Genomic DNA, 27,987 nt, shown 5'->3' on the forward strand with positions numbered 1-27,987 from the left:
TAATATGTCCCATAATTGTTAATACAGTTTAAAGCTATCTAAGGTACTAAAACTTAAAGTACACTAAGCTAAGATTTTATTTCATCTTTGGGGTGTGTGTGTGTAAGATGTTCTTATTTAAAAACAGAGTATTAAAAAACCTTTCACATTTTTTTAGATTCCACAGAATTCAATTATAAAGTACAGAATCTAATTTTCTAAGATACTTATTAAATAAGGTAATATTTAAATACTGGATGAACCAAAGAATAACAGAAAAAGCACCTGAAATACTTGAAACCCAATGAAGCAGCAGCTTAAAATTTTTTATTGAATTGTAAAAGTCAATATATTTTCCTATAGCTTGGAAAATTGTCACTTGTTTTCTACTGGAAGAGATTGGGGAGAAGGCAAATACCAAAAGAATATTGCATGCAAGTAGAAAAACAAAACTCCAAGTATTCTAACCATTCTGTCCCAAATGGGTATGGTAGAGTTTTAAAACGTTATTCACTTTTAACTATATAGAAGTAGCAGCTCCTTTAATTAAATTTTATAACAATTTTTACAAATGACAAAAAAATTCACTTTTATCAGTTTATGAAAAAGTTGTATTTATTTTAATGTGTTCAAATAACTTAGGCTTTTTAAGACTTTAGAAATCACTGTATATACATTTGCCTGAACTTTCTGATGCCAGTTAAATCATAAGATTATTTACTAAAACTTGAAACTATGATTTATAAAAATCACTAAAGATGAGAAGGCAACAGTCTAGATAAAAGAATTTTACCAGAAATCAGTTTATTAAAATAAAAAAAATTTTAAATTTAAAAAGTGCCTTTTAATCCTCAAAAAAACAGGAGAAAGCAACTTTATAAATTTGTCAAAACACATACCACTAAAATGGCAAAAGAAAATCAAGGATTACTATGCCTAGAAATTTTAAATGTCCCTTTTGGAGTCAGTAGTGGAAAAAAAAAAAACATAACAATACTGGTTTAAAAATATAACTAATATGAATTTATTATAGTCGTAGATTAAGCAATTTTAAGTATCTATCTGCAATCTTTTAAAACAATGCACTGAAAAGAAGTCTTAATTTTAGACTTTTATTTGTATTGCACTAAAGAACAGCAGGATAGTTACACAATGTTCTCTTTCATTTTCTGTTCTGAATATCTAAGGTATAAGTTTCAAGTCCTTAAGAATATCTTTTATCACTAGATTGTAACAGTAATTTGAATACCGAATTTCTTACTAAGTGACTGCTACAAATGAAAACATTTAAAATAACTTTAAATGCATTCCAAGATAATTTAGTATATATTCTCAATATTTTTACTTATGCTTAAGAATTAAAATATATGAATTTTAACGAGCTATTATGGGAAATTTCTAGATCATGCAATACACAGGGCTAATATTCAAATGTTAAGAAAAAAAATCCCACCATCATTACTTCTGCAAATATATCCATGTAATCTTCTACATGATATATAAAGAAACTTATGAGGCTTCCTACAAGGTCAAACATATACAAAATTTTCAGTCCTTCAAAAGCACTTGATCTCCAATAATTATAATCAATATTTCAATAAAACCAAAATAAACTACTATAGGCTCCTGTAAACAAAAAGTTCCAGACTAAGGACAGTCAGTAATTAATACAATTATTTAGAAAATTATGGCTGTTTCTAGGGAGTACAAATTCAAACCTGTCAATACCAGAGGTAATCTTTTTATATTCATTTATACGTAATTCCATTTAATTTGTCTAAAGCATAACATATGAAAACAGTCTTTCCACAAAAAAAAAGTGGAAACATTTGAAAAATAAGGAGTCTTTTTTTTTTAAAAGTAATATCATATTCCATAAACTAATCTTGCAAACAGGTTCTTGTTGGATAGAATCCTTTTCATTTTGTGGCTTTTGCATGCACTTAACAGGACTGAGTCTGTTGTATATCATCTTAAGAGCTCACCAAAACGTAAATCATGCTGAAAAGAAGAAGAAAAACATTGTTAATTTAAAGCAATTTCTTTCCAATTATGAGTATTAGTGGTGACAGTATTCCTTATTGAACAGCAAACTAAGAAGCTAAAATAGCTCATTTTCATAGTGGTCCTCTATGTCCTCAAATTTCAACTGTTTAACAGCACTTTAGGATAGACAGAGACTTATTTATATAACAATCTGGAAGACTGTAGCCTAAGGGTACACTTTTGTTTTCCCCAAAAGGAATAAATAGAATGGCAGTAAAATAGTATATTGCAAGAATATAGACAACAGTGTGGAAATATTATTAAGCTGAGTAGCAAAATATGGTGTAAAACATTTGGGGAAGTATTAAAGGGATTAAAAAACTTATAGCCATAAAGCTGCATTAAGAGAAAAGAGATAGCTTTGTTATGGCAATTCAACTATCCAGATATCTACTTAAGATCCTATTCTGTTAAAGCAGTGTAATTTCAGCTTTTACAAAGGTGATGAAAGTGCTATCACGGATCCAATTCTTATAAATAAGGAAGAACTTATTGCTTGAGTAGAAATGATAAATGATGTACCATGAACTCTATATATGTCTGTGTGTGTGTATAGGTATACACAGAGCAAGCAAGAGCACAAGAAGACAGTTAACTATAGTCAAGTATCATGCTAAGTATAAGTACTGGGGAGACAAATTTTAAAGAGATGGACCCTGCCCTCAAAAAAATTTTATATTATTAAAAAAAAATACATTCAAGTGGAGACAATCTATAGGGAGCAATGTTTTGATCTGGTAAATAAAAGGACTATCAAGTAAAACTGAAGCTCCCATTAGCTTAAGACTAAAAGTTGGCTCAAGAAGAATGGAAGACTTTCTAAGGATGAAAAATTCTGTCATTACATATTGGTAAGTTTTTTTTTTTTAAAATATTTCAAGGGTCTAGTTTGGTGCTTTACTTATAAAAGTACTTTATAATCATCAATGCATATGTTTTGAAAATAAAAAGCTTTAATTAAAAAAAAAAATGTAGTATAAACTTTTAACACCAAGTAGTCTAGAACTGATAATTTTACATTTAAAATAACTGTCTTATCACAGAATTGGAAAATTAATGGAAAAACCAGGCATGTTCATTAACTCTGAGAGATAATTTCTCAAAATAAAAGAGAGTTATGGAAGATTTTAAACTCCTGACCAAAGAATATACTGATGTGTATGTGAAATAAATATTAAGGAAAATCCATATAATAAACAGACATCTTTGGCAAATGTTTTAAAAAAACACTTTATAAAGCTTTATGTATGATCTTTTATTTGACTATCTTTTTAAAAAAATTATTAAAAAAAAAAAAACAGAAAAGGAATACAAAATATAACAAAAGAGAACACTGTCATATGCCAGCAAAATTTAAGGAAGGATTCAAAATATGTAACAATGAATTACCAGTTCAAGAAAGTATATGTATTAATAGAAGAAATTATATTTTCTTATGGATATTGGATAGGTTTTTATTAGTGAATATTAAGTTCAGGAAAAATTTTACACTTCAAAATAACTTTGAAAAAAAGAAATAAAGACCACTGTGGCTATATACAAGGAACTCATTAACAACTACAGATTTTTAAAAGCCATGTACAAAAGATGGATGGGCAGGCCTGGATAGGCTGTGATTTGCATCAGTGAGAGGAACACCAATAAAGACGACATCATATATCTAAAAGTACCTGATGATTTTAAAACACTGTACTTCTCTTTTATTTGTATTTTGTGTACTTCCATCTTTCATACATGGCCTTAAAAATTTAAATTTGTAAACTGCTAAGAAAGTGACTTTAAAAGCATATCTTTTGACTCAGTTTCCACATCTAAGCACGTAGCCAAAGGAGGCCAATGATAAAAAAAAATCTCATATCAAAAAATATGTAACAGCATTTTTTGAAGAAGCAAAAAATGGAAACTAAGATGTGAAAGGCTTTCTGAGGAGAGTAGAAAGTAGATATATTCTGAAATGAAAGGGATGTAAAGACAAAATATAAAGTAATTTATAAATCAAATCTGAGCTTGTTAATGCTTCCTGTGCAGCCATATTTTTTTTCTTCTTGACTAAATCCAATGTGAGTTAAGGCTTTCAATAAATATTACAGAAAACTAAAAAACAAAAGGTCTGCTAAAGCTATAATTGATTAAAGATTGATTTTGAATTAGAAAGGGCTTTAGAAATCATTAAGTCCAATTCTCTATTTTACATATAACTAAGGCCTGGCAAAGGTAAGTGGTTTCTTTAAACATTACACAAGTAGTATGGTCACGATTAGAACCCAGGTTCTTCTAAATACCACCTTGCATCAATAACCAAGATCAGAACCAGAAAGATGTCAAGTCAAGGTCAGAGCTTCCTGCTTTTGACTATATAAGAAGCATCCGGACACATCTATGGAATCTTGCTGACAAGTGTCAACTTTTTTAACATATGGATCCAGGGGGAGCTCTGTCATGGCCTTAAAGGTGCTCAGGTAAACTGGGAATTTTGGCTTTGATAGGGCAGTAGTAGCCTTTTTTCTTTCTCAGTCCAGGAATTGTTCATATTTGTCCCTGGGATTGACAAGTATTATCAAGGTATCAAATGGATACAGCCTCCAAAGTCTTATAGATTGTTTTTATATGGCGAGAAGGCAAAACTAATCTTCCAAATAATCTTCAGTGATTTGACAGGAAACTGAAACCTAAGGCAATTGAGATGATAAATCCTCAATTAATTTTGTTAGAAAAAGCAAAACAATTACATCCCAAGTACTGACAGATTAATATTCTGAAAACTAATTTCTTGTTTCTTCTTTCTGTTAATTTCTTGGGGAAAAAATTAGAATTTATATTAGGAAGACAGATTTTTGAGCACTTGGTAATAAAAACAATTACTACAAGTCTGTTTCAGTTCATTGGAAACATATCTGCAAAGTTTTGCAGTCAAATAATATCTGGGGTTCAAATCCTAATTCTGAGGTTTCCCCATTATGGGATTTTGAGGAAATCACCTAATCTCTCAGATCTCAGCTTTCTTATCTATTAAACAAGGGCATTAAACTAGACTGTCTTTGAGATAGATTTCAGCTTTAAATCTGTAATTCCGTAATCAAAGAACTACCATAAATATATGTAGATCTAGACTATTTCAAAAAGGTAATTCAGAACACTGAAAGACCAGACTGAAATGTTGATTAATGAATGGATGGATTTGTATTAACTTTAGTAGAAAGCTGGATGGATAGTCAACATGTCAGATGACAAGAATTGTGTAATAGTCTGGAATAATGGGCCACATCTAAAGAGATCAAATCTACCATAGGTAAACTCTTATACTTAGGTTCAACTATACAAGGAAATGATGGGGGCTTGACAGCAATTCATATATAAAAAGATCTGGAGGAAGAAAAAGAATGATAAGACCATCATAAGCATTTTTTAAAGTATACATGACAGGGGCAGCTAGGTAGTGTAGTAGATAGAGCAGTAGCCCTGAAGTTAGGAGGACCTAAGTTCAAATTTGGCCTCAGACACTTAACACTTCCTAGCTATGTGACCCTGGGCAAGTCACTTAACTCCCATTACCTCAGCAAAAAACAAAACAAAACACAACTGAAGTAGAGTTAAAGGGAAACAGACAAGCAGAACAGTTTTGGAAATAACATGCTTGAAAGCATCATGTGTTTATTAAACTATAATAGGGTTTACAATTTTATATACATTCCCTTTTTTTGGTACATAAGAAAAAGGTCATTTCTGTTGGTGTTAAGTTCAAAGTAACAAAAAAAAAAAAAATTTCAAAGAGCTGCAGGTTTTAGTGAAAATTCAAGGTAGTAAGAGTCAACAATAGATGTCAATTGATTCCTTGTCTCCTCTCAGAAAATTTCACGTCACTTCAAGACTCAATACCTTACACTATTCTCATCTCATGACTTTCCTTCCTTCTTACTCTACTAAGAAAATTAAAACCATTGGCCATGAAGTTCTTCTCTTCTACATATATGACCAATTTCTGAGTTCAAATATTTCACATATTAGCTGAGCAACTCACTTGGCCTGTCTACTTCAGTAACTCCTCTGTAAAAGGATAACAACACCTACCTCTCAGGGCTGTACTGAGGATCAAATGAAATACTTATTGTAAAGCATTCAGCACAATGCCTGACATCTGGAAAGTGCTACATTTATGTTAACTATTATTAATGGCTAATATTTGACTTTCATATTTTAGTACTTACATTTATACTATACATATATGTACTAATTTTTATTCTTATATCTAGACTATGGCATCTGGCACATAACACATAAGTACTTGTGGATTAAGCAGTGCAATGTGACAGCAAAAACAAAATCAATACTAGGTCAAATTGACAAAAGCATAATATTTAATGCGGGGAACAGTCCAACTTTATTCTTAGATTAATCTAGAGTACTCTATAGCTCTAATTGCTGCATTTTAAGAAGAATGTCCAGAAGTTAAAAAGAGAATGGTAAGATAATTTGAAATCTTGGCCCAGAAGAATTAGCTGAAGGAACTAAAGATGTTTTAAACTAGGAGACTAGAGGACAAGAAAGTCATCTTCAATAATTAATTATAGAGCTAGCTAGAATTAGAAGTCATTTAAGCAACCCCCACATATTACAAATAAGGCAACTAAAATACAGTTAAGTGAAATGCTCAAAGTTACAGAGATAGTATCAAAGGCAAAATATGAACCAAGGTCCTATGATTCTAAAGCTAATGATTGCTCTTCTGTACCAAATAATCAGACAAACTTCTGTGCTTTAGGAGGAGTTGACTTGTTTTGATTCCAGAAGTAATAGAAGGACTAATGAATAGAAGAGAAGGCTGACTTTGGCTGTCAATGGAGAAGCAAAACTTAATACACTGTTCAAAAAAATTCAAGTGGTTTTCCCTGGAAGTTTGAGTTCCCCATCATTGAAAATCTTCGATTTGGGGCTGGAGTTTGTAGATTTATGCTTCTAGTGGGTGGTCAGACTTGATGACCTTGGAGGCTCTAACTTTATAAGATTCAATAATTATGCAATACAGTTACCAAGGTTGGCAAAGGAGTTGGGGTAGTATAAAGATAGAAGGGCACCATCACAGGCTCTTTTAAAATAGTGTGATGACAATATATATAGAAAAGACTAAAAAAGCTCATGGTAGGTCTATATCCCAAAAGATCATAAAAGAGAAAAAGGACCCCATATGTACAAAATATTTGTAGCAACTCTTTTTTATCATAGCAAGGAATTGAAATTTGAGTGGATGTCCATCAATTGGGGAATGTCTGAATAAGTTGTGGTATTTAAATGTAATGGGATACTATTGTTTTGTAAGAAATGATGAGCAGGTTGATTTCAAAAAAGCCTGGAAAGACTTACATGTACTGATGCTAACTAAGTAGAGTGAGCAGAACCGGGAAAACATTGTACAGAGTAACAGCAACACTTGTGTGATGATCAACTATGACATACTTAGATTTTCTCAACAATACAGTGATCCAAGATAATTCCAATAGACTTGGGATGGAAAAAGCCATCTATATCCAGAGAAAGAACTATGGAGACTGAATGCAGATCGAAATACACTATTTTCACTTTTTCCCTCACAACACGACTAATATAGAAAAAGTTTAAAATGATTGTATAATATCACCCATATCAGACTGCTTGCTGTCTTGAGGAGGGAAGAGAAAAAAATTAAAAACTCAAAAATTTTACATGATAAAAGTGGTAAGAAAAAACCCAACGTGTTAATAATTTTATATATCAATTCCCAAGCTTGAATAGCAGCCATTCTGTAGCCTTTCCTATATATTCAATCCCTGACCTTCTCTCTAAAGCAAGGGTTGTTCTTTTTTTTAAATTTATTTTTCTTGAGTAGTATATTTCAAAACACATGTAAAGATAGTTTTCAATATTCATTTTTGTAAGATATTGTGTCACAATTTTTTTTCTCCCTCTCTCCTTGGTATCCCCCATCCCCAAGATAGCAAATAACCTGATATAAGTTAAACATGTAGAATCCTTTTAAACATATTTTCTTATTATGCTGTACAATAAAAATCCAACCAAAAATCAGGTGAAAATACTATGTTTCAATCCACATTCAGTGTCCATACTTCTCTGCTAGATGTGGATGGCATTTTCCATCTGATGTCTATTTTAATTGTCTAGAGCAAGGGTTCTTAACCTGGAATCCATGAACTTGTTTTTTTAAAAAAGTTTTAGATTAATTTTATTTTAATATATTTTCTTTAAAAACACTTAGAAATGAAATGGCAGATTAGAGGCAGCAACCCAGCTGAACTCACTTAACATTTCTTTCTAAACGACTTTTTAAAATAACTCCACAACCTTTTCAATAATGAGGTGATTCAGATCATTTCCAATGGTCTTGTGATGAAGAGAACCATCTGCACCAAACAAGACTGTGAGGCCTGAGTGTGGATCACAACATAGTATTTTCACTTTTTTTTTGTTATTGTTTTCTTGTATTTGGTTTTCTCATTTTTCCTTTTTTGATCCCATTTTTCTTATGCAGGACGATAATTGTGGAAATATATATAGAAGAATTATACATGTTTAACTGGATTAATCTAGGGGAGGAGTAGGGGAAAAGAGGGAAAAAAATTTGGAACACAAGGTTTTGCAAGGGTGAAAATTATGCATGTATGTTTTGAAAATAAAAAGTTTTAATAAAAAAAAACCCTACCAATTGAATTCTGGAGTGGCAGAGCCAAAAGAAGTGAAGATGAGACATTTTTGTGACACGGAGGGGTGGAGATTGATCAGAGCATACATATGAAGCAGGGGGCAGCAACATTGAGAGCTTTCAGCATAGAGATGGGAAGGGGGGGGGTGTCAAACAATTGATTAGAAGTTACAGGGGACCCATTGGGTATAACTGTCACTGACTGGCAACTCTACTGTCCATGTATAGTTCTGGATTGCAGTTCTAGGGAGGAAAGGAGTACTTTTGGTTGATCAAAAGTGAAAAGGACTCTAAGGAGCGCATTTGTGACTGCAGAGAAGCAGGGGGTCATTCCTGATAAAGTAGTAACTATACTTTTCCCTTGATTACTCTGGAAACACCAAAAAACTTTCACATGTCACTCCCACCCTTTCCCAGCAAGATCCCAAAACAGCAGGACAAAAAATGCCAGAAACTTGGGGCAATACTACCCCATTCCCAGTTGGGAAAAGTCCAACTTTAACATAAAGTTCAAAGTCAAGAAATAAGTTGGAAAAATGAGCAAACAATAAAAAAGTGAACTTGACCAAAATAGGTACTATGTTGGCTGAGTAGACAAAGACATAAAATTAGAAGACAAGTGAAAACAACTTACAATCAAAACCTCAAAGAAAAAAGCTAATTGGTCATTAAGCCTCAATAAAATTAGTGAAGGAATGAAAGAGATAAAGAGTGGGTAAAGGGGTAATTGGGAAAAGAGAGTGATGTAAGAAAATTATGAAAAAAAGAATTGAACAGCTTGGTAAAAAAGACACGCGCGCACGCACACACGCACACACACACACACACACACACACACACAAATAACACCTTGAAAAATAGGCCTAATGTCATTTAATTGCAACTGCCTCAGCAAAAAAATTAAAAAAAAATTATAGTTCAAAAGATTATAAAGGAAAACTGCCCTGATATCTTAGATCCAAAGGGTAAAATAAAAATCGAAAGGCTCCACTGATCACCTCCTGAAAAGAGATTCCAAAATGAAAATGTCCAAGAATATAACTAAATTCCAGAACTCCCAGGTCAAGAAGAAAATATTGCAAGCAGCCAGAAAGAATTTAAATACTGTGGAGTCGTAGTCAGAATCACAGATAATTCAGTAGCTACTGCTTCTACATTAAATGAACAGATGGCTTGGAATATGATATTTCAGAAGGCAAAGGAATGAACCTATCTAGTAAAACAGTTTGGGGGGGAGGAGAGAAGGGATATTTAGTGAAAATAAACATTCCTGATGAAAAGGCTAGCGATAAACACAATATGACATTCAAATATAAGACTCAAGAGAAACATAAAAAGGCAAATATGACAGAGAAATCAAAGAGGATTCAATAAAGTTAAATTGCTTATATTCCTATGTAGGAAGATGATACATGTAACTCCTAAGAATTTTATCACTATTAAGACAGTTAAAAGTAGTTTATATAATACAGTATACCATGTTAGTATGATCTAAAAAAATTAAGGGGTAAGGAAAAGAGGATGAACTAGAAGGATTTAAATTTTGTCCCATAAAAGGGGTAATAGCTTTTGCAATGAAGGGGAGAAAAGTGGTGGTAGATAAAGCTTACCTCTCATGAGAATTGGTTCAAAGAGGGAAAAACAGGCATTTACATACTCAGTTGAGTATAGAAATCTATCTTATTCAACAGGGAAATAGAAGAGGAAAGATATAAGGGGGGGGAGGGAATGATAAAATAGAGGGCTGACTAATGGAGGTAGGGGTTAAAAAGTAAAATAAGACTTTCAAAGAAAGAGAAGATTAAAAAAAAAAAAAGAATGGGAGAAAATGAGATAGAAGTAATCATAACTGAATATGAATGGGATGACCTCACACACAAAACAGAAGGACCAGAAATGATAATTTAATAATATATTATAAGAGAGAGACTTGAAACAAAGACTCACACAGTTACACTTAAGAGAGCAGGATCTAATAAGTTTCAGCTGAAATAAAAAAAAAAGGCAGGAGATCACGATTTCAGACAAAATAAAGAGAGATTCAATTAAAAGAAACACTGAAGGAAACTACTTTTTTATTAGAAGGTAATCTAAATAATGAAGTCAATATAAAATTTTTTATATCAAGTTCCTCTGATGTAAGACCTCATTTTTGAAATATATAGAGAATTTAAGTCAAATTCATAAAAATAAAGCCATTCTTCAATTGATAAATAGTCATAGAAATAGTTTTCAGAAGCAAAATTATCTAAAATCATAAAATGATCTTGTGATGAAGAGAACCATCTGCACCAAACAAGACTGTGAGGCCTGAGTGTGGATCACAACATAGTATTTTCACTTTTTTTTTGTTATTGTTTTCTTGCATTTGGTTTTCTCATTTTTCCTTTTTTGATCCGATTTTTCTTGTGCAGTACAATAATTGTGGAAATATATATAGAAGAATTATACATGTTTAACATATACTGGATTAATCTAGGGGACAAGTAGTTTTCAGAAGAAAGCAAAGTTATCTAAAATCATAAAATCACTATTACAATGCAAATTACAATAACTCTAAGGTCCTACTTCACATCTATCAGAAATGTCAAATGCTGAAGGCGATAAAATGTACATAACTTTTGATCCAGCAATAGTATTACTAGTTCTATATCACAAAGAAAATTTTTTTTAAAAAGGAAAAGGATCTATATACAAAAATATTCATATCAGCTCTTTTTATGGTGGCAGAGAATTGGAAAGAAGAGATGCATATTGATGAATAGTTGAATAAGCTGTGGCATGAGGCTGTCTCAGAAAAACCCTAGAAGACTTTTATGAACTGATACAAATTGAAGTGAGAAGAATCAAAAGAACATCGTGTATAGTAACAGCAATGTTGTAATGATAATAAATTGTGAAAGACTTGGCTTCTCTGACTAATAACCATGATCCAAGAAAATTCTGAAAGATTCATGATGAAAAAAATGCTATCCATTGCCAAAGAGAGAACTAATGAACTCTGAGTGTAAAACTGAAGTATAATTTTCTCATTCTGGGGGGAGGGGGGAGGGAGGAGAGGAAGAAGTCATATGGCTAATGTGGAAATATGCTCAGATTATCTGCCTTCTCAGCAGGTGGGGAAGAAAAGAATTTGGAACTCAAAATTTAAAAAGTTAAAATTATTATTAAAAAAAGAACAAGAACCTGGGAGGATTTGAGGGAGAAAATAACGAATTCAGTTTTGGACATGCTAAATTTAAGATGTCCATAGGACATCTAATTTGAGTTGCCCAATAGGCAATTCTATATCTGAGACTGGAGATCAAGAAAATAGTGTAGGGAATTTAGGAATGCAGAAACAGTTCTAAGAAACATCTGTATAAAAACTAAAACAACGTGAACTGATGTAATCACCAAGTGAAAAAGTATAGAGGAAGAAGAGAGGAGCCACAACAGATAGTGGACACGAAGGGGGGACACTTACAGAGAATGGGCATGGAATGGATGAAGATCCATAAAAGGGGGTAGAAAAAAGTAGTCAGGAGAAGCAGAAGAGAGCAATATCATAATAAATGGGAAGTAGAAAGGAATAAGCATTTAAGTACCTATCATGTCAAAATTTCTTAAGCCCAATATAATGTTAATTTTGATCATTTGAAAGAAAGACTAAGTACATACAAGTGCAAAGTATTTTACAACTATTTCAATAACCAGAAATAGGGGAAAGAATCAAGGAGAAGAAGGTGATTTACATTGTCAAAATGGTCAATTAGAATGATGATTGAGAAAATGATATAAAATTTGGAAATAGATAATTAATAAATTTGGAGAGAACTTTTAAAAAAAGAGATATCTGTATTTTTATTTTATGCATTTAAAGCATAATTTGAGGTGTTCATCGGCTTCATGAGACTGCCAAAGGGATCCCCAATATAAAAAGATCAAGAATTCTTGCCCTAATGAAAAGAAAATATGTCCACTGGAAATAGGGTGAAAAAAAGGCAGAAGAAGCTAACAATTACTCAAACTTTCAAAATATGACTAATTTTTTTTTATCTTACAATATTGGTATAAAGGAAACAAACCTTATAGAGATCATTAGGACATGTGAATACTTTCAGTTTCTATTGGATTATAAAGGAGTCAAATTTTTCCCCCTCTAATATCCAACAGCATTCTTCATTGCCATTAAAAAAAAAAAAAAAAATCAAGGTTACCCAACGTAGTTTTAAATTTCAAACTAGTTCTTCTCCCAGTTTTATATATGTGTAATACGTTTATGTACATATGGATACATGTACACATATATGTTTTTATGTTCATGTCCATTACATCTTATGATTCAGGCACTCTATTATTTATGCACTAAAATTTAAAGTGATAAACTTAATGGTCACAAAATTTTCAGGTACTAAAATTATTCATCTTCATTATATTTTTGCCAACTTACCCATATAGGTAGTAAAAAAATGATAGTAGGTAAAATGCTAATTTGCACCATCCTTCTTTCTGACAGTATGCTAGAATATCTGCATTCATGATGGTTGTAGGATCATAGAGTCCTGGTCCACTCATTACTGGTCTACTCATATACCTGTAATGAATATAGTTTATTAGCCACTCAGAAAGAAAGGTAAACCTTTTTGTTGAGGTTTTCTTTCTCTTAAAACCAGGAAACATGATGTACTGAATCACAAGCTTCTAATTCCATATAACAAATAAAAAGGAAAGATTTATAATAATTTCAATAGTAAAACTGAAGCTTAAAGAGTCAATGTAAATAATATAAGGAGTTGAACAAATCATCTCTAGTGTCAAATGTCTTCAGAAATCCAATAAAAAGGTAAATAACTAACCTGGAGACAACAATATCATTTTAATGTGTCCAGATAAAAATATGAAAAATTTTAACAATTAGAATTGCCCTAGCATATCCCAGTTCTGATTACTGCAATAAAATATTGGATGACTAAATAACTTTCCTTTTTGTCATTGATTTCTAAAAAAATTTTTAGTTTTAAATGCTACAAATAAAGTTATATGCCCACCTACTTGATTATTAAAATGAGCATTTATAAACTTTTAATTTGGGCTAATGTAATTATAATAAAAAAGGAATATTAGAAGTTTATCCAAATATTACCTCCAAATATGATATGCCAAGAGTGGCATATTGAGACCCAGTGTAAGCCACTCTGCTGCACAGAGAAACATGACACAGAAGAAAGCGTGGATGAGATATTCTGGAAGTACAAGCTGGGAGAAAAATATGTAATCAGTTATCAAAACATCCTGTCTAGAAGGTTAATGTTAATATTAAACAAATATAAAATTAATTAGGAATAAGGTAGAAAACAAATTTCATTCAATTAAAAGCGTTTTCAGAATCAAGAATGAAAGGGGCTGCTCAGGATTTTATGTCTGTGCTGACCTTTCTACCAACAGCAGGATTTCTACGTACACAGAAGAAACAGCCTATATTGCTCTGAGGAAGAGACCTAGACATTTTATTACTCATAAGTCACCCAGATTTCAGGTATTAAAAGTTGTTAGGTTCCCAATCCCTCTGTTTTTGTCCGCCTACATTTTTGATTTCCTTCACAGGCTAATAGTATTATTATTGGACTATTTCAAACTCCGATTCTTTTTGTACAGCAAAATAACTATTAGGACATGTATGCTTATATTGTATTTAATTTATACTTTAACATACTTAACATGTATTGGTCAACCTGCCATGGGGGGGATGGGGAGAAGGAGGGGAAAAATTGGAACAAAAGGTTTGGCAATTGTCAATGCTGTAAAATTACCCATGCATATAACTTGCAAATAAAAAGCAAAAAAAAAAAAAAAAAAAAAAAAAAGTTGTTAGGCACATGACTATATCTGTGCAGGGAACATATGGCAATAAACTTCTTCTCCCAAAGCTGATCAGCCCCTTACAATGCTGGAAAAAATCCAAAAATCTTTCACTGGGAGGATAGCTCTCTATCCATTATATTATGCTGCTTCTCCTCATATTTAATAGGACAATAAGGATAGACCAAGTCCACTGGAATAGGGAACTTTTGAGTGGGGAAACCCTTTTGACCAATACTTTTGACTAACAGAGAGACTGCCTGGAACATGGAGAGGTTAAAGGACTTCTCCAAGGTCACAGGACCAGAATGTGTCAGACTTGCAGAGCTTTTGAGCTTCAAGCCTAGCCCTCTGTCCATAATCTTACACTATTTTCTCTATTACAAAATAATGATGTTCAGGAATGGGTAAGGGACTGATAATTCTAATTAGATGGTAGCAAAAGTGAGCATAATTTTTAGATTATTTTTACACTGTTTTAAAAAATTAGTGTATACTAATTTCCATTTCCACTACTACACATGACATAAAATAGAAAAATGAAATATTTGACCACATGCAATGTAATAGATTTTATTTCACAAAATCAAAGCTTTCCTGGAGTTTGAATGTTAGAATTTTAAGCTTTTAATTTTTAAAATGCTATATTTACAAACCATATAACCACCTTAAAATTATATTCTCTATGCAGCGATCAGGCAATAATTTCTGCACAATATCATGGATATCACTATGAACAAATGAAAACAAACTTTCTGCAATGTAGGAGGGAAATTATATCAAAACAGTGAAATTAATTACATTTCTTGGTACTGCTAAGTTCATTTATTGGGTAACAACTCAGAAGTTGCATAATGAAAGCACAGCACACATGGACAATATTTATTAATTAAAATTTCATTAAGATAAATGAAAGTAAAATTTTACTTGGCACATCAAAATGTGAATGATGTAAACTTTAAAGCATTATAGAAAATAGATGCATGTAAATACAATAAACTAAAAAAATTTATATTACTTTTATTTTTTATTAAAAATTTTAGTTATATAAATGATTTTAAATGAAAATTTTTTTTTAATTAATTAAGGTTAATTTTTAGGCATTCAGCTGAATTTAACTAGGCAACTTCCCTATTCTAAATTTGGATATTCTCTAATGTCTTTAGTTTTAAATATAAATTCCTTTTGTTGGTGTTCAAAGCCTGACTTCAGTCGAGTTTTCTAGAATATATATGTATAACTGACCTTGATGGTTCAGTGAGGCTAGCCTTCCATCTGTTTTTCACACAGAACACTCCATCTTTGTCCCCCCCCCCCCCCCACGTGTCCTCTATTCCTAGAAGGTATTCTAATTTCTACCTCATTAAATCCATCTCTTTTTAAAGCACTATCTTCTATAGAAAATCTTTAATTCTAACTGTCAATGCCCTATATCCCCATGCTGCCTTTATCTTGAATATCATCAATATACATCAATATATTGTCTATGATAAATAGTAAGCTTCCAGAGTGTAGAGATTATTTTACTTTTTGTCTTTCTATCCTCATGCCCTAGCATATAGCAGTTAATTAATATGTTTAAGGATGATTAATTATACCATAACCTTACCTATAAAAATATTTTAAGGCTATATATACCACACATTTAAGACCATGTTCTAAGAATCCAAAAAGTTTAGCTGTATTTCTCTAACCCAAAACAGTTATAAAGAGTTTTAATAACAATAAAACCCAGCTAATAATAGCTTATTATCTTGCTATATAGATTCTTTTCATGATTCAATTTAGACTAATCTACAATAACAACTTGCTCATTGAATAAACCTTTAAACATATATCTTCAAGTTAACACTTATAAGCTAACACACAAATAATTATGTATTTTAAAATCTGACATCTAAAAATATAAAAAGACAAGCATCCCCACAGAAATGTTCCTGGGATAAAACAAAGACTTCTATACAATATCTTTATTTTAAATTTTAAAAATATACTCTATATATCTCAAAAATCTGTATTAGTGAGACTAATTAAATCTAAATTATAAGAAGTCCAATTTAAAGATTCAGTTAGAAAGAAAAAATTAAGAATTCTTATTTTAAAGGGTTAAAACACTATAAAAGTATCTGTCCTGACATATATTTAGTCACCAGAACAATAGTATAGACTGCAAACTATGATTCTAACATAAAATCACTTCTCTCCATAAAAATCTAAAATATATTTAGGAAAAAAATGTATTTTCAAATAATTTTTTGTGATCATATTTCTTTAGGAATTTCAGTTAATAGAAAGCTAATATTCTTTAAAATTACTTCATGCAAATATGATTAAAAATGATAGAACGTTTAATTTAAACATTAAATTGTCCTTTGTTAAAAGATTACACAAATGCAAAAGATATATTATTTCCTTCCCCCATACTTTGGCAGAAGTAACTTTCAAAACAAATTTTAAATAGGGAAAACTGTCAGATGCACAACTATTATGTCAACAGTCACTACATTTTCCCATCCAAAAGAAACTATGTGCATCAAAATAATCTTTTTTTTTTTACTTCCTCACTGTAATATACTATATTCCAAGACCATATCTTTTTTTTTTAAATCTGAGAACTTTTCTTTTTATTAAGAGAAACTGTACATTCTGTCATTACTTTAATATCAAGCAAGAATTGTTGTGTAAATGCTTTTAAAAAAATGAAACATGTAAGAAAGGACAGACTCTACAGTATTAAATAGTCTTTTTTGTTTCTATTCTATTTTTGGACCCAGCAAAAAGATGATCATTTAAATAAGAGGGGCTAAAAATTAAATAGAAATTCATAATAAAGTACATATCTTACAACTATATAGTAATAAGCAAGTTTCAAGTACTCTTCCCCTGAAAGCCTATGAACTGTTTTTCCCACAACTCAAAAGATGTCATTTCCAATAAGTATTTTCTTAATTTCTAATTAAACACATGTAATCAAGCCTGTAACAAATTAATCTACCTAAAAAAATAATATATCTAGTATTCCTGGCATCAACAAAGTTCCAATTAAGGTATATCTGTTTAGGAATCTCAACAAAGGATTATATATCAGGAATACCAAAAGAAGTTTTCATCACACCTATAATATATGTGGAATTACAGCATAGGCACCAAGTACAGTATCAAAAGATTCCATGATATTCATGAGGGTGGGAAAGGGAAACTTAAAGACATAACAGAGGTTAATTTTACACTGTAGATGCCTGTTGCATATGAAAACACACTTACATGGGACCATAATCTTACTATTATTCAGACTATTACTATTAGTTACTTTACTTTGACCAAAATCTCTAGAATTCCCCAAATCAAAAACTAAAGAAATTTATACAATAACCTAAATATGGTTACATCATAGCACAGAAAAATAATGTGCATAAATAAGCATGTAACAGTTTTCCCCACTTGATCAGCAAGCATTTTCACATATGAAAAAATTTGAAATCACACACCTGAACAGGCATGAAAGAACACACCAAACAAAACATTTACATAAATACAATGTTCCTGACCCTCCCCCACAAAATGAAGGTGGCATTAAAACATTAAACTAAAAAGCAGTACACACCTTTAATGCAATTTTGACTCTTTTAATCTTTTTGACCTTTTCAACTGTCTTTGTGCCGACAATGTAAAAAGCAGATTGGAAGAATGTTAGTACGACAGCTGACAAGATCACCAGCAGATTAATAAGTCAGAATATTCAAGCATGAAAGGAAAAAAAAATAATTTAAAAAAGTCTACCTATTTAAATAAATACATATGTACTACTTAGATTAAAAATGACCTTTTATAATTATATCAATGTAAAAGTAAAGACCTTAAAAGAAAAATGAGAAGTACTTTGTTATATTGTAACTTACAGGATTGAGTGTATTACATTGGTCTATGGGATTCTTGTAATCAGTCTTCAGTTCATCAAATGCTATAATCTAAAATAAAATTAAAACAATTAGGATTTTTTTCATCAGTGAAAATGCACTTAATAGCTCCAAATAATAAGACAATAACTAAAGCATTTTAACTCTATATCAATATGCCAATAAATATTTTGTAATCAACTTAATTTTATAATTTAAAAGTTATTCTGGGATCAAAGATTTAAAGATGAAAAGGAACCCCAGAAGCCTAGCTCTAGTCCAATCTCTTCATTTTACAGATAAAGAAACTGAAGATTAATGAACTTGTCCAAGTTCAGGTGGCTAATAAATGTCAGAAACAGGATTGAAACACAGATCTTCCTGCCTCCAACTCTAGCAGTCCTCTTCACCATAATGCCTCTAAAAATAACTTCAAGACATGGCTTGCAAGATTATAAATACTTCTTTTAAGTTACCATTACCAGTATTTCAGCATTACATTGACATTTACATTCTTCTTCATGATCTCAATTTGTTCAACCCAGCAAGCATTTATCACCCACTTAATCATATGCCAGATACTGTACTAAGAAATACAAAGTAAAAAAATACAAAAAGTGTTCCTTCTTTCAAAGAAACCCATTTATTAATGGGGAAGACTACATGTAAACCAATAGACACATATAAGACACAGAGAGAATAGAAGAAAGGTAATTTTAGACAGGGAGGTTCAAGTGGATAAGGAGGCATGAAAAGGTGATATTTGACTTAGACCTAAATCTTAAAGGATACAATGGTGTCATAAGGTAGATGAAAAAGAGATGAAGTATTGTAAGTGGAGAACATCAAGAATGTTATCATTAGATCATAGAGTGTGGAAGGAAGTTAAGTGTGAAAAGATAGGAAGGGACTAGCTTGTGAAAGGCTAAGTTCACTTTATATGCTACCTTGGAGATAAAACAACCCTGGATTTTATAGAACAAGAAAGTGACATGATCAAACATATACTTAAAGGAAATCATTCTAAGTATTGAGACTGGAAGACCAATAAGAAGGCAATTGCAACAAAACTGTTATTGCAATAATAAATTGTTTTGAACACGCTGAATTTTGAGATATCTATGGATTATCCAGTTCAAAATGTCCAACAGACAGTTGGAAATGTGGGATTTGACTTCAGAAGACAGGCAAGAATTGGGATCTGAGAAAAAAATGATCACTAAACACAAGTATAGAAGGAAAAGAGAAAAGGGCCCAGGAACAGATCCCTGTTGGACAGCCACACTTATAGGGTATGATGCTGATGAAGATCTTGCAAAGACAACTAAGGAGGATTGGTCAGACAAGGTGCAGGATAACCAAGAACAGCTACATGGAAACCTAAAGAGAAGAGAGTATCTAAGAGAAGACAAGCAACAGAGTCAAATGTTTCAGAAAATTCAATGAGGGTCAGGACTGAGGAAGAGAATATTAGATTTGTCAGTTAAGCGATCACTAGTAACTTTGGAGAGAGTGGTTTAAGTTGAATGATGTCACAAGCCAAGATGTAGACGCTTAGAAAAGAGGCAAATGAAGGCACCTAAGTATAGACCTATTTTTTTAAGGAACAGGTTTTCTAGCTACCATATTATGGTACCTGTCAGCATCATCATGTTGATGATTTTCCACAAAAATACAGAGAGATTTACCAGAACTTCCTGGTTTAAATCCTGACTTTAAGGAAATCATAACTTTTCCCCCTGAGAAGCCTCAGGTGTAAAATGAAAGCATTGGTTTATGATAATCTCTATCATCACTCTGAGCTCTAAATATATGATCCTATATTCATCTCTCTATCAGATGTGATCACTATTATTATCAATGTCTAACAATGTTTATCAGTGACTATATTAGATTTATCTTTTAAGACATTTAAAAATATTTTTCAATATTAAATATATTCACTATTTCTTCATTTAAAGCTCTTAGAACTTCAAAAGGTGCTATGTGAAAAACTAGGTTTATTTAAAAGAACGCACACAAACATTTTGTGGTACTAAAATGAAGACAAAAAAAGAATTATTTAAATTTTAAAACATATGGAGAACATAGTTGTAAAGGGAATAATAAAATCAGTTCATTACTTATGAACATCAGCCAGCTGGCCACTCTACATTTTAGAAATAAAATATAGAAAACAAAGTTGTTCTACACACAAAGATTATGTGGGTGAACAGCAAGTTCTGGAAAATTCTGGCAGGCAGGCTAGAACTAATTCTGGCTAGTCTGGTGATTCAGATTGGAGACTAGAATGAAGTAAGCCATTAGCTGATTATCTAGGAGTTAACAAAGCCACATGGAAAGGAGAGTTGGCAAAAATAGTGCCGAGTCAGGTAGAGGCGAACTTCCCTTATTCTCCACTTTGTGCTACATGAAAATACATCTGATAAGAAGGGTGAGCTGATTCACAAAGCAGTGGATCATCCCTCAAGCCTGAAAGGCACTTATTCCTGAAGGGCTGGCTTTTTTTATAACCCAGAAGGTAGTGAAAGCATGTCAACAAGCCCACTTGACCCAATCAAACCTCAAGGACAGTTTTTCTACTTTTTAGGGGAAAACCAGCTCTGAGGATGCAGAAAACCCTTTGGAGAAACTTGAAACTACAGGGCCTTATGATATTGCTCTTATCATAAACCACTCCTTGGTGGCAATATCATAATTACCACTCCTTGGTGGTAATATTCTAAAGGTCTTGATCCCAAGCATTCAATAACCCTAGTTCTCCCATGTAATAAGTATAATAAGCAGCAATGTAAGAGAAATTTAGCGCAGAGAAAAAGAAAAAAGCAACCAAAACAAAGATATGAAGGGAAAAGACCAATTGGTTAAAGGGTCCCTGGAAGATGCAAAGTATTAAGATGACAGAATATAAATAAATAACTAAGAATCAAACCTGTAGTGTGAAAGGTGATTTGGACAATTGCTAATAAATGTCCTGATATGAATTTGTGACAAGTAGAAAGACTATATGGGGTCACAGTGCATTTGATACCTCTAGCACAGTCAATGTTTATTACAGGTGGGTAAATCCTCCTTAATAAAGTAGCTCAGAGGACATTACTCTCTTATGTGGAGCCCGTCCCAAAGTGAAGACTGATACTTAACAGTGGAGGTGTAATTTCTCTCAATTTTTTCCATCCTACATCCAGGACATTTTCCCCTGTGGTGGGCACCCAAGTTCTTTCTGGGAAGGAACTGTTTTTGTTTTGATTGTTCATATCCTCTGTTAAAGTTGGGGAATGGCTCTTATTTTTCCAAATTTGACAGTTTCTTAGATATTTGAGAAATGAGGCCTTTATCAGAGAAATTTACTGTAAAAAAAATTTGATATCCCTTCACTGGACATTAATAAAACGGAGTTTTCCTTATTAGCTTTTTAAATTAGGTCTGTTTTTGCTCTTGCTTTGTCTGAGATCATAATCGCTATACCCAACTATTTCAGCTAATGAATAATTTCTGCTCTAGCTCTTTATTTTAGGTTTGTGTATGTCTTTCTGTTTAGTGTGCCTCTTGTAAACAACATACTGTTGCACTCTGGTTTCTAATCCATTCTGCTATCTACTTATGTTTTATAGGTGAGCTTTTTCCTTTCCCATTCATGATTACTGTGTATTTCTCTTCATTCTATTTTCTTCTGTTTATGATTCTCTTAATTCTTTTTATCCTATCCCTGTCTGTTTTGCTTCTGATTAAAGCCTCCCTTTTTATCATCTTTCTTGTCTCTCATCTCTTATATACTTACTAGGTAAGGTAGATTTCTATACTCAACTGATCCCTTTTTGGATCACTTCTGATGAGGAAGGTTGAAGCATTGCCTTCTTTCCACTGCAAAAAGTCTTCTTTGAGAAAAATTTTCCCATTCCACTTCTCCCTTTCCTAGTACATTTCTTTCTTACCCCTTCCTTTTTTTTCCACCACTACCCCTATTTTGGAGATCTTCCCCTTATAACCTACTCACACCCTGCCCTCTGTCTATGTAAACTCCTTTTAACCACCCTAATAATGATAAAATTCTTACGATTTATGTGTATCAACAAAATGAGCAATGTAAAGTTGAATTTTGAGTCTCTTGATTACTCTTTCATGTTTATCCTTTTATGCTTCTCTTGAATCTTGTGTTTGAATGCCAAGTATTCTATTTCATTACAATTCCATTTTCCCCCCAGAAGTTTTGCTAGGCATGTTATTCATGTTTTAATCCTAGCTGTGTTGTCTTCTGGAATATCATATATCAAGTTCTCTGTTCATTTAACACAGAAGCTAGCTAAATCTTCTATGATCCTGACTATAGCTCCACAATATTTAAACTGTCTTTCTGTTTGCTTACAATATTTCCTCCTTGACTTAGAAGCTCTAGAATTTGGCTATGATAGTCATCAGCATTTTTACTTTGTCATCTTTCTCAGGAGATGATAAATGGAGCCTCTCAGTTTATATTTTACCTTCTGGATCTAAGATATCAGGGCAGTTTTCCTTTATATTCTCTTGAATTATGATGTCTAAAGTCTTTTTGGGAACATAGTTTTCACATAGCCCAATAATTATTAAATGATTCCTCCTTGATTGATTTTCCAGGTAAATTGTTTTACCAATGAGACGTTTTACATCTTCTGTTTCTTCATTCTTTTGACTTTGTTCCATTGTTTCTTGAGGTCTCACATGGTCATTAGTTTCCATTTTGTCAATTCTAATTTTTAAGGAATCATTTTCTTCATTGAGCTTTTTGTAAATCATTTCCCACTTGGCTAATTCAGCTTTTTAAAAAAAGATTTCTTTTCTTCAGCAAATCTTTGTGCTTCTTTTATCATTAAACCAATTTTATTTTTTAAGGTTGCTATTTTTTCCAGGGGGGGGGTGTCTCTATTTACTACTTTACCAAGTTTTCAATTCTTTTTTCATAATTTTCTCTTTGTCACTGTCATTTATTTTCCCAATTTTCTCTTTATCAGTCTTATCTTTTTCTTTAATTCCTTAAGGAGTTGGTGAGCTCAATGTCTAATTAGCACTCTTTGAGATTTTGCTTATACCTGTTTTCACAATGTGGTCTTCTTTGGAGTTTATGGTTTGGTCTTTCCTGCCACAAAGTACCTTTTAGGTCAAGTTAATTTTTTGTTGTTTATTTATTCTTCCAGATTGTTTTTTGAGTTTGAACTTTACGTTAAGGTTGGACTCTGCTCACCTGGTGATGGGGATGCAACTGCTCTAAGCTTCAGGCTTTTTTGTGCTGCTTATTTTCAGAACTAGTTGGGGAGAAGAGGTGGTTTCAGCAAGTTTTTTGTTGCTTTCAGGGTAGTGTAATTTAGGTAAAAGTGTGGTCTCTACTCTGGCCTTTTCTTAGGAAGAGACCCTACCTACACCCCTGAAGCTCCTTAGCATTTCTCTTGGCCCTGATGACCAGGTCCCTTGATCTTCTGTAGCCAAAAGTGCCAATGCTCCTCTCAGCCTTGAAACCGCAACCTAGGCCCCTGCTCCCTCTAGCTTGGCTTTCCACACTAGAATGATGATCCAGAACCAGTTGTGGGCAAAAGAGTTGCTAATTAGTGCCAGCCGCTCTCAATGTTAGCCAACAGTCCTCTATAATCTGTTTTTGATCAGTTTTCTGACTCCCTTGCTATCCATTGATTGAGAATTCTTCAGACTGTTATTATTGCTACTGCTAAAGTTTTTGTTTTTCCAAAAAAGAATGTTGTTATCAAGTTCCATAAAGTATCCTTCTGAAAATTTAATGAGTAGGGAATTAAAAGCATATGTAAATTAACTTTGGTAGTACTGTCATATATTAGGATAACTGCAAAGTCATATAGCTATGAACACTGAATACTACTCCAGCTATTAAGTTGTCCTTTATTTCTTTAAAAATTACTGTGAAACTAATATACTGTTGGTGGAGTGTAGACCGATCCAACAACTCTGGAGAGCAAGTTGGAACTATGCCTAAAGGGCTAACAAACTGTGCATACCCTTTGATCAGCAGTCTCACCACTAAGTCTGTTATCTCAAAAAGATCATTAAAAAGGGGAAAGGACCTACATGTGCAAAAATGTTTGTAGCAGCCCTTTTTGTGGTGCCAAGGAACTAGAAATTGAATGGTTTGGCTGACTAAGTTACAGTATATGAATAGAATGGAATGTTTCTATAATTATTCTATAAGAAATGATGAGCAGGCTGATTACAGAAAAGCCTGGAAGGAAAGAATTACATGCACTGATGCTGAGTGAAGTTAGCAGAACCAGGAGAACATTATATACAATAACATAAGATTATATGTTGATTAACTGTGATGGACTTGGCTCTTTTCAACAATGAGGTGATTCAAAGCAACCCCAACAGACTTGTGATGGAAAGGACCATCTGCCTTGAGAGAGAGAACTATGGGTTAGGCATCAAAGCATAGTATTTCAATCTTTTTTTTGTTGTTTTTCTTTCTGTTTTTCCCTTTTGATCTGATTTTTCTTGCACATCATAATGAATATGGCAATATGTTTAGAACTGTACATGTGTAACCAATGTGGTACTGCTTGCTTTTTCATTATACTCTGACCCTCAGAGAGCAAGGACTATTTTTTGCCTTTATATTTCTAGAGCAGGGGTGGGCAAAGTCCAGCAACACCGATTTGCCTAAAGTAACTGCAGGCAAGGATGAGCTTGAAAGCTAGACACTACAATTTTCCACTGTTTGAATTCCTTAAGCTAATAATGATGTTATGTCCAAATGGCCTTGGCAGAAAAGTTCCCCAGCCCTGCCTGGTACATAGGACTGTAGGTGCTTAATAAATGCTTATGATGTGGCTTGATGGGGAATCAGACAAAAGATGATTCTAGTACTGAATCCTTTAGGAAGAAAGAAACTCTCAAGAAGGGAAGGCAATAAGGTGGGATGACCAATGAAAAAGCTTGGAAACAGTAGTGTCACCAGACAGGAAAAAAGTAAGGCTATTTGCATAAAGGAGGATGAGCTAAAACCCACAAATGCTATACACTCTGGGTACACATAAACAAGGTTTGTGCCGTCCTCAAAAACCATAAGAAAACAGTTTATGAGAGATCTTGGCACAAAGAAGACACAATAAATGATTGCTGACTGACTGAATGTAATTAATAATGAACAGAAGAAACACAGAGAAATATGGCAAAACATACTAAAGTAAAATGAAATATAAAAAAGTAATATAAAATATAAAAATATAAAAAAGTAAGCTGAAATCTGAGTCATTAAAAAAAAAATCTAAGGAGTAGGTAATGAGGCACACCTTTATCTTCACAAGAAGCAGAATACCACTAAAGCAGATCACTATCAGATGGTTTTAGTTGTTTAGTTATTAAATAAGCATTTTTTTTAAAAAAAAGCCAAATGTACCAAAAAATCTTTGGAGGATGGTCCCAGTATGCCAATAAAATAAAATTGAGAGGAAAAAGGACTACCAGAAAATAAGCCAAATTTTCAACATTTTGAAAACAGTGTATTTTCATTATCAGTGACAAAGGAACAAGTCTCTGTGGAGTTACATAAGGGAGCTGAAAAGACACTTGAGATTACAGAATTAGGAGGAGGGACTGAACATACAGCATGGAAAACTGCTTAAAGTTACAATCGTGAAAGGAAGGAACTGACTTCAAGGAGAAAAATATATCAAAAAAATGTGGGAGCAGGAGTAGGAAATCATGAAAATACTAGTAATTATTGACTTATGTGTATGCTTTTCATCTCCATAAAATTTTTGTGATCATGACTTTTTTGTTTATCCTTGATTAAAATACAGGAAGGGATAAAGCAATCTTTCACAAAACGATTCTCTACAGCAAACCACACCTTTACAGTCATACAATTGATATAGGCATCTTATTTTAAAAAAAAAAAAATGTTTTGGTTGAGTAAACCATTGCATCAGCAACTTTCCTCTTACAAGGAGTTTATCATGCAAATGTGAGTCCTGGATAAATTCAACCAGAGAGTTGCATAAAAAAGTAGGGAGATATAGACATTTGAGAGGAACCACCTGCTTCTCTTTGAGACTGGTATTATAGTGACTGAATCAAACCTCAGAATATTATAGGGCATTTTTTGATCAAAGGATAACAATGAACCTAACAAGTCACGGTAGAAAACTAAATGAATTAAGTATGTTTATTAAGTTATAACATGCAATTGGGCAGCCAATTTATTGAGTTTACATTGGCAAAGAACATAGGTCCATGATATAATTGGATCAGAGGAAAATAGCTGAATGGCCTGAAAACTGAACCGACTAATTACTGATAATTATAAAGAAAACTAAAATTAAGGAAGGCTTGGATCTTGTATGGAGGATCGATAATAAGGATAAGAATGATATAGAAGAAGGAATGGATAGTATGTCACTATTAATCCCTTATATATATATAATACCCTGGAATGCCTTCTCAAAACACTATTTTTAAAAATTGTGTAGACCTAACTAAACTGTAGCAAAAACAATATTCACCAAAGTTGTAAAACCAAGTAGCACGTAAATCTATTAATTTTACTTTAAATGCTCAAAATCAAGTATCTGAAATTCAATTCATATTTATTAAGCACTCAAAGTACAAGGAACTACGAGCAAGCAATCCCAAAACCAAAATTAGCCACGCCCTTCAAAGAACTGTGCATTCTCATCCCCGGAGGGATAGAGATCTGCTAAATAGAAGCACACAGGTAAGTAAATACAAGGAGGAAGGCAACATTAACTCGGGGTGCTTAGGAAAGCTACTTCACAATAAATCCTATAAAAGGTCCAAAATGTAAATTGCTGCTCCACATCCTGGTCTTCCAAAAGGAGGGGCTGCCAACCGGCAAATTACGAGCTTGGAAAACCTCCCCCTCACTTCCTCATCCCTAAATAGACACAGATTTCCCAGGGATCAGCGGGCAAAAAGCTCCCTTGAAGTCGGAAAGGAAAAGGTTAATTTAAAAAAAAAAAAAAAGCAAACTCAAGCCGTGGGCGCAGGGACCAAAAACGTAAGCCCTAAAACTGGGCAAGCGGGGGAGGTGGGGCGGTAAGAGGACGACTTGCACCGGTCCCAGGGCTTTTTACTGCGTTTGGGGGCCAGGGGTGTCTGGGGGCAGACGGGGAGGGCGCGAGAGGCGTGAAGTTCACTACGCTGGCGGTGGCTCCTCCCTCGCCGCACCCGGGATTCCCCGAGGGCCGATTCCCCAAGGGGAGCCGGTGACTGAGTCCCAATGGCGGACCGGAAGCGCAGAAAGCCGCCGCCTTCTTCTTTCTCTCTCCCTCGGCCCCCCCAGCTCGCTACTCACGTGCCAGATGGCGAAGAAGATAAGCGCAGCGGTGAGCAGCAGCGCCAGCATGTAGCAAAAAGCAGCGAACGTGAACGCCATGGCCCAGCGGAAAGAGGAAAACGGCCGCGCGTACTGCGACCTAGGCGAAGGCCGGCGCTGGGCCCGCTGGGTAAAACCATTCACTTCCCCCAGGCCGCCACCTCCGCCGCGGCCCTCGCAGTCCCGCTGTACTGCGTCTG

The 27,987-nt window shown here is 33.2% G+C and overlaps 2 protein-coding genes across 2 annotated transcripts in view; one reads left to right on the forward strand and one right to left on the reverse strand.

Annotated features, from left to right (window-relative positions):
- The window catches only part of CDKN3 (cyclin dependent kinase inhibitor 3), a 28,844-nt gene extending 17,346 nt beyond the window's left edge, over positions 1 to 11,498 (forward strand). Inside the window, exon 8 of the mRNA XM_031952825.1 lies at positions 11,447 to 11,498. Coding sequence (XP_031808685.1) covers positions 11,447 to 11,485 — 39 coding nt within the window. The 3' untranslated portion in view covers positions 11,486 to 11,498. The remainder of the gene's footprint in view (positions 1 to 11,446) is intronic.
- On the reverse strand, positions 293 to 27,987 carry CNIH1 (cornichon family AMPA receptor auxiliary protein 1). Its single transcript, XM_012549102.2, has 5 exons — positions 27,767 to 27,987; positions 18,457 to 18,525; positions 13,842 to 13,954; positions 13,149 to 13,292; positions 293 to 1,980 (listed from the first exon to the last, which is right to left on the reverse strand). The coding sequence occupies exons 1-5, from the start codon at positions 27,845 to 27,847 to the stop codon at positions 1,953 to 1,955; spliced, it is 435 nt and encodes a 144-aa protein (XP_012404556.1). The 5' UTR covers positions 27,848 to 27,987; the 3' UTR covers positions 293 to 1,952.

Source organism: Sarcophilus harrisii, chromosome 2 (assembly GCF_902635505.1).
Source record: "Sarcophilus harrisii chromosome 2, mSarHar1.11, whole genome shotgun sequence".
In the NCBI taxonomy this organism is placed as follows: Eukaryota; Metazoa; Chordata; class Mammalia; order Dasyuromorphia; family Dasyuridae; genus Sarcophilus; species Sarcophilus harrisii.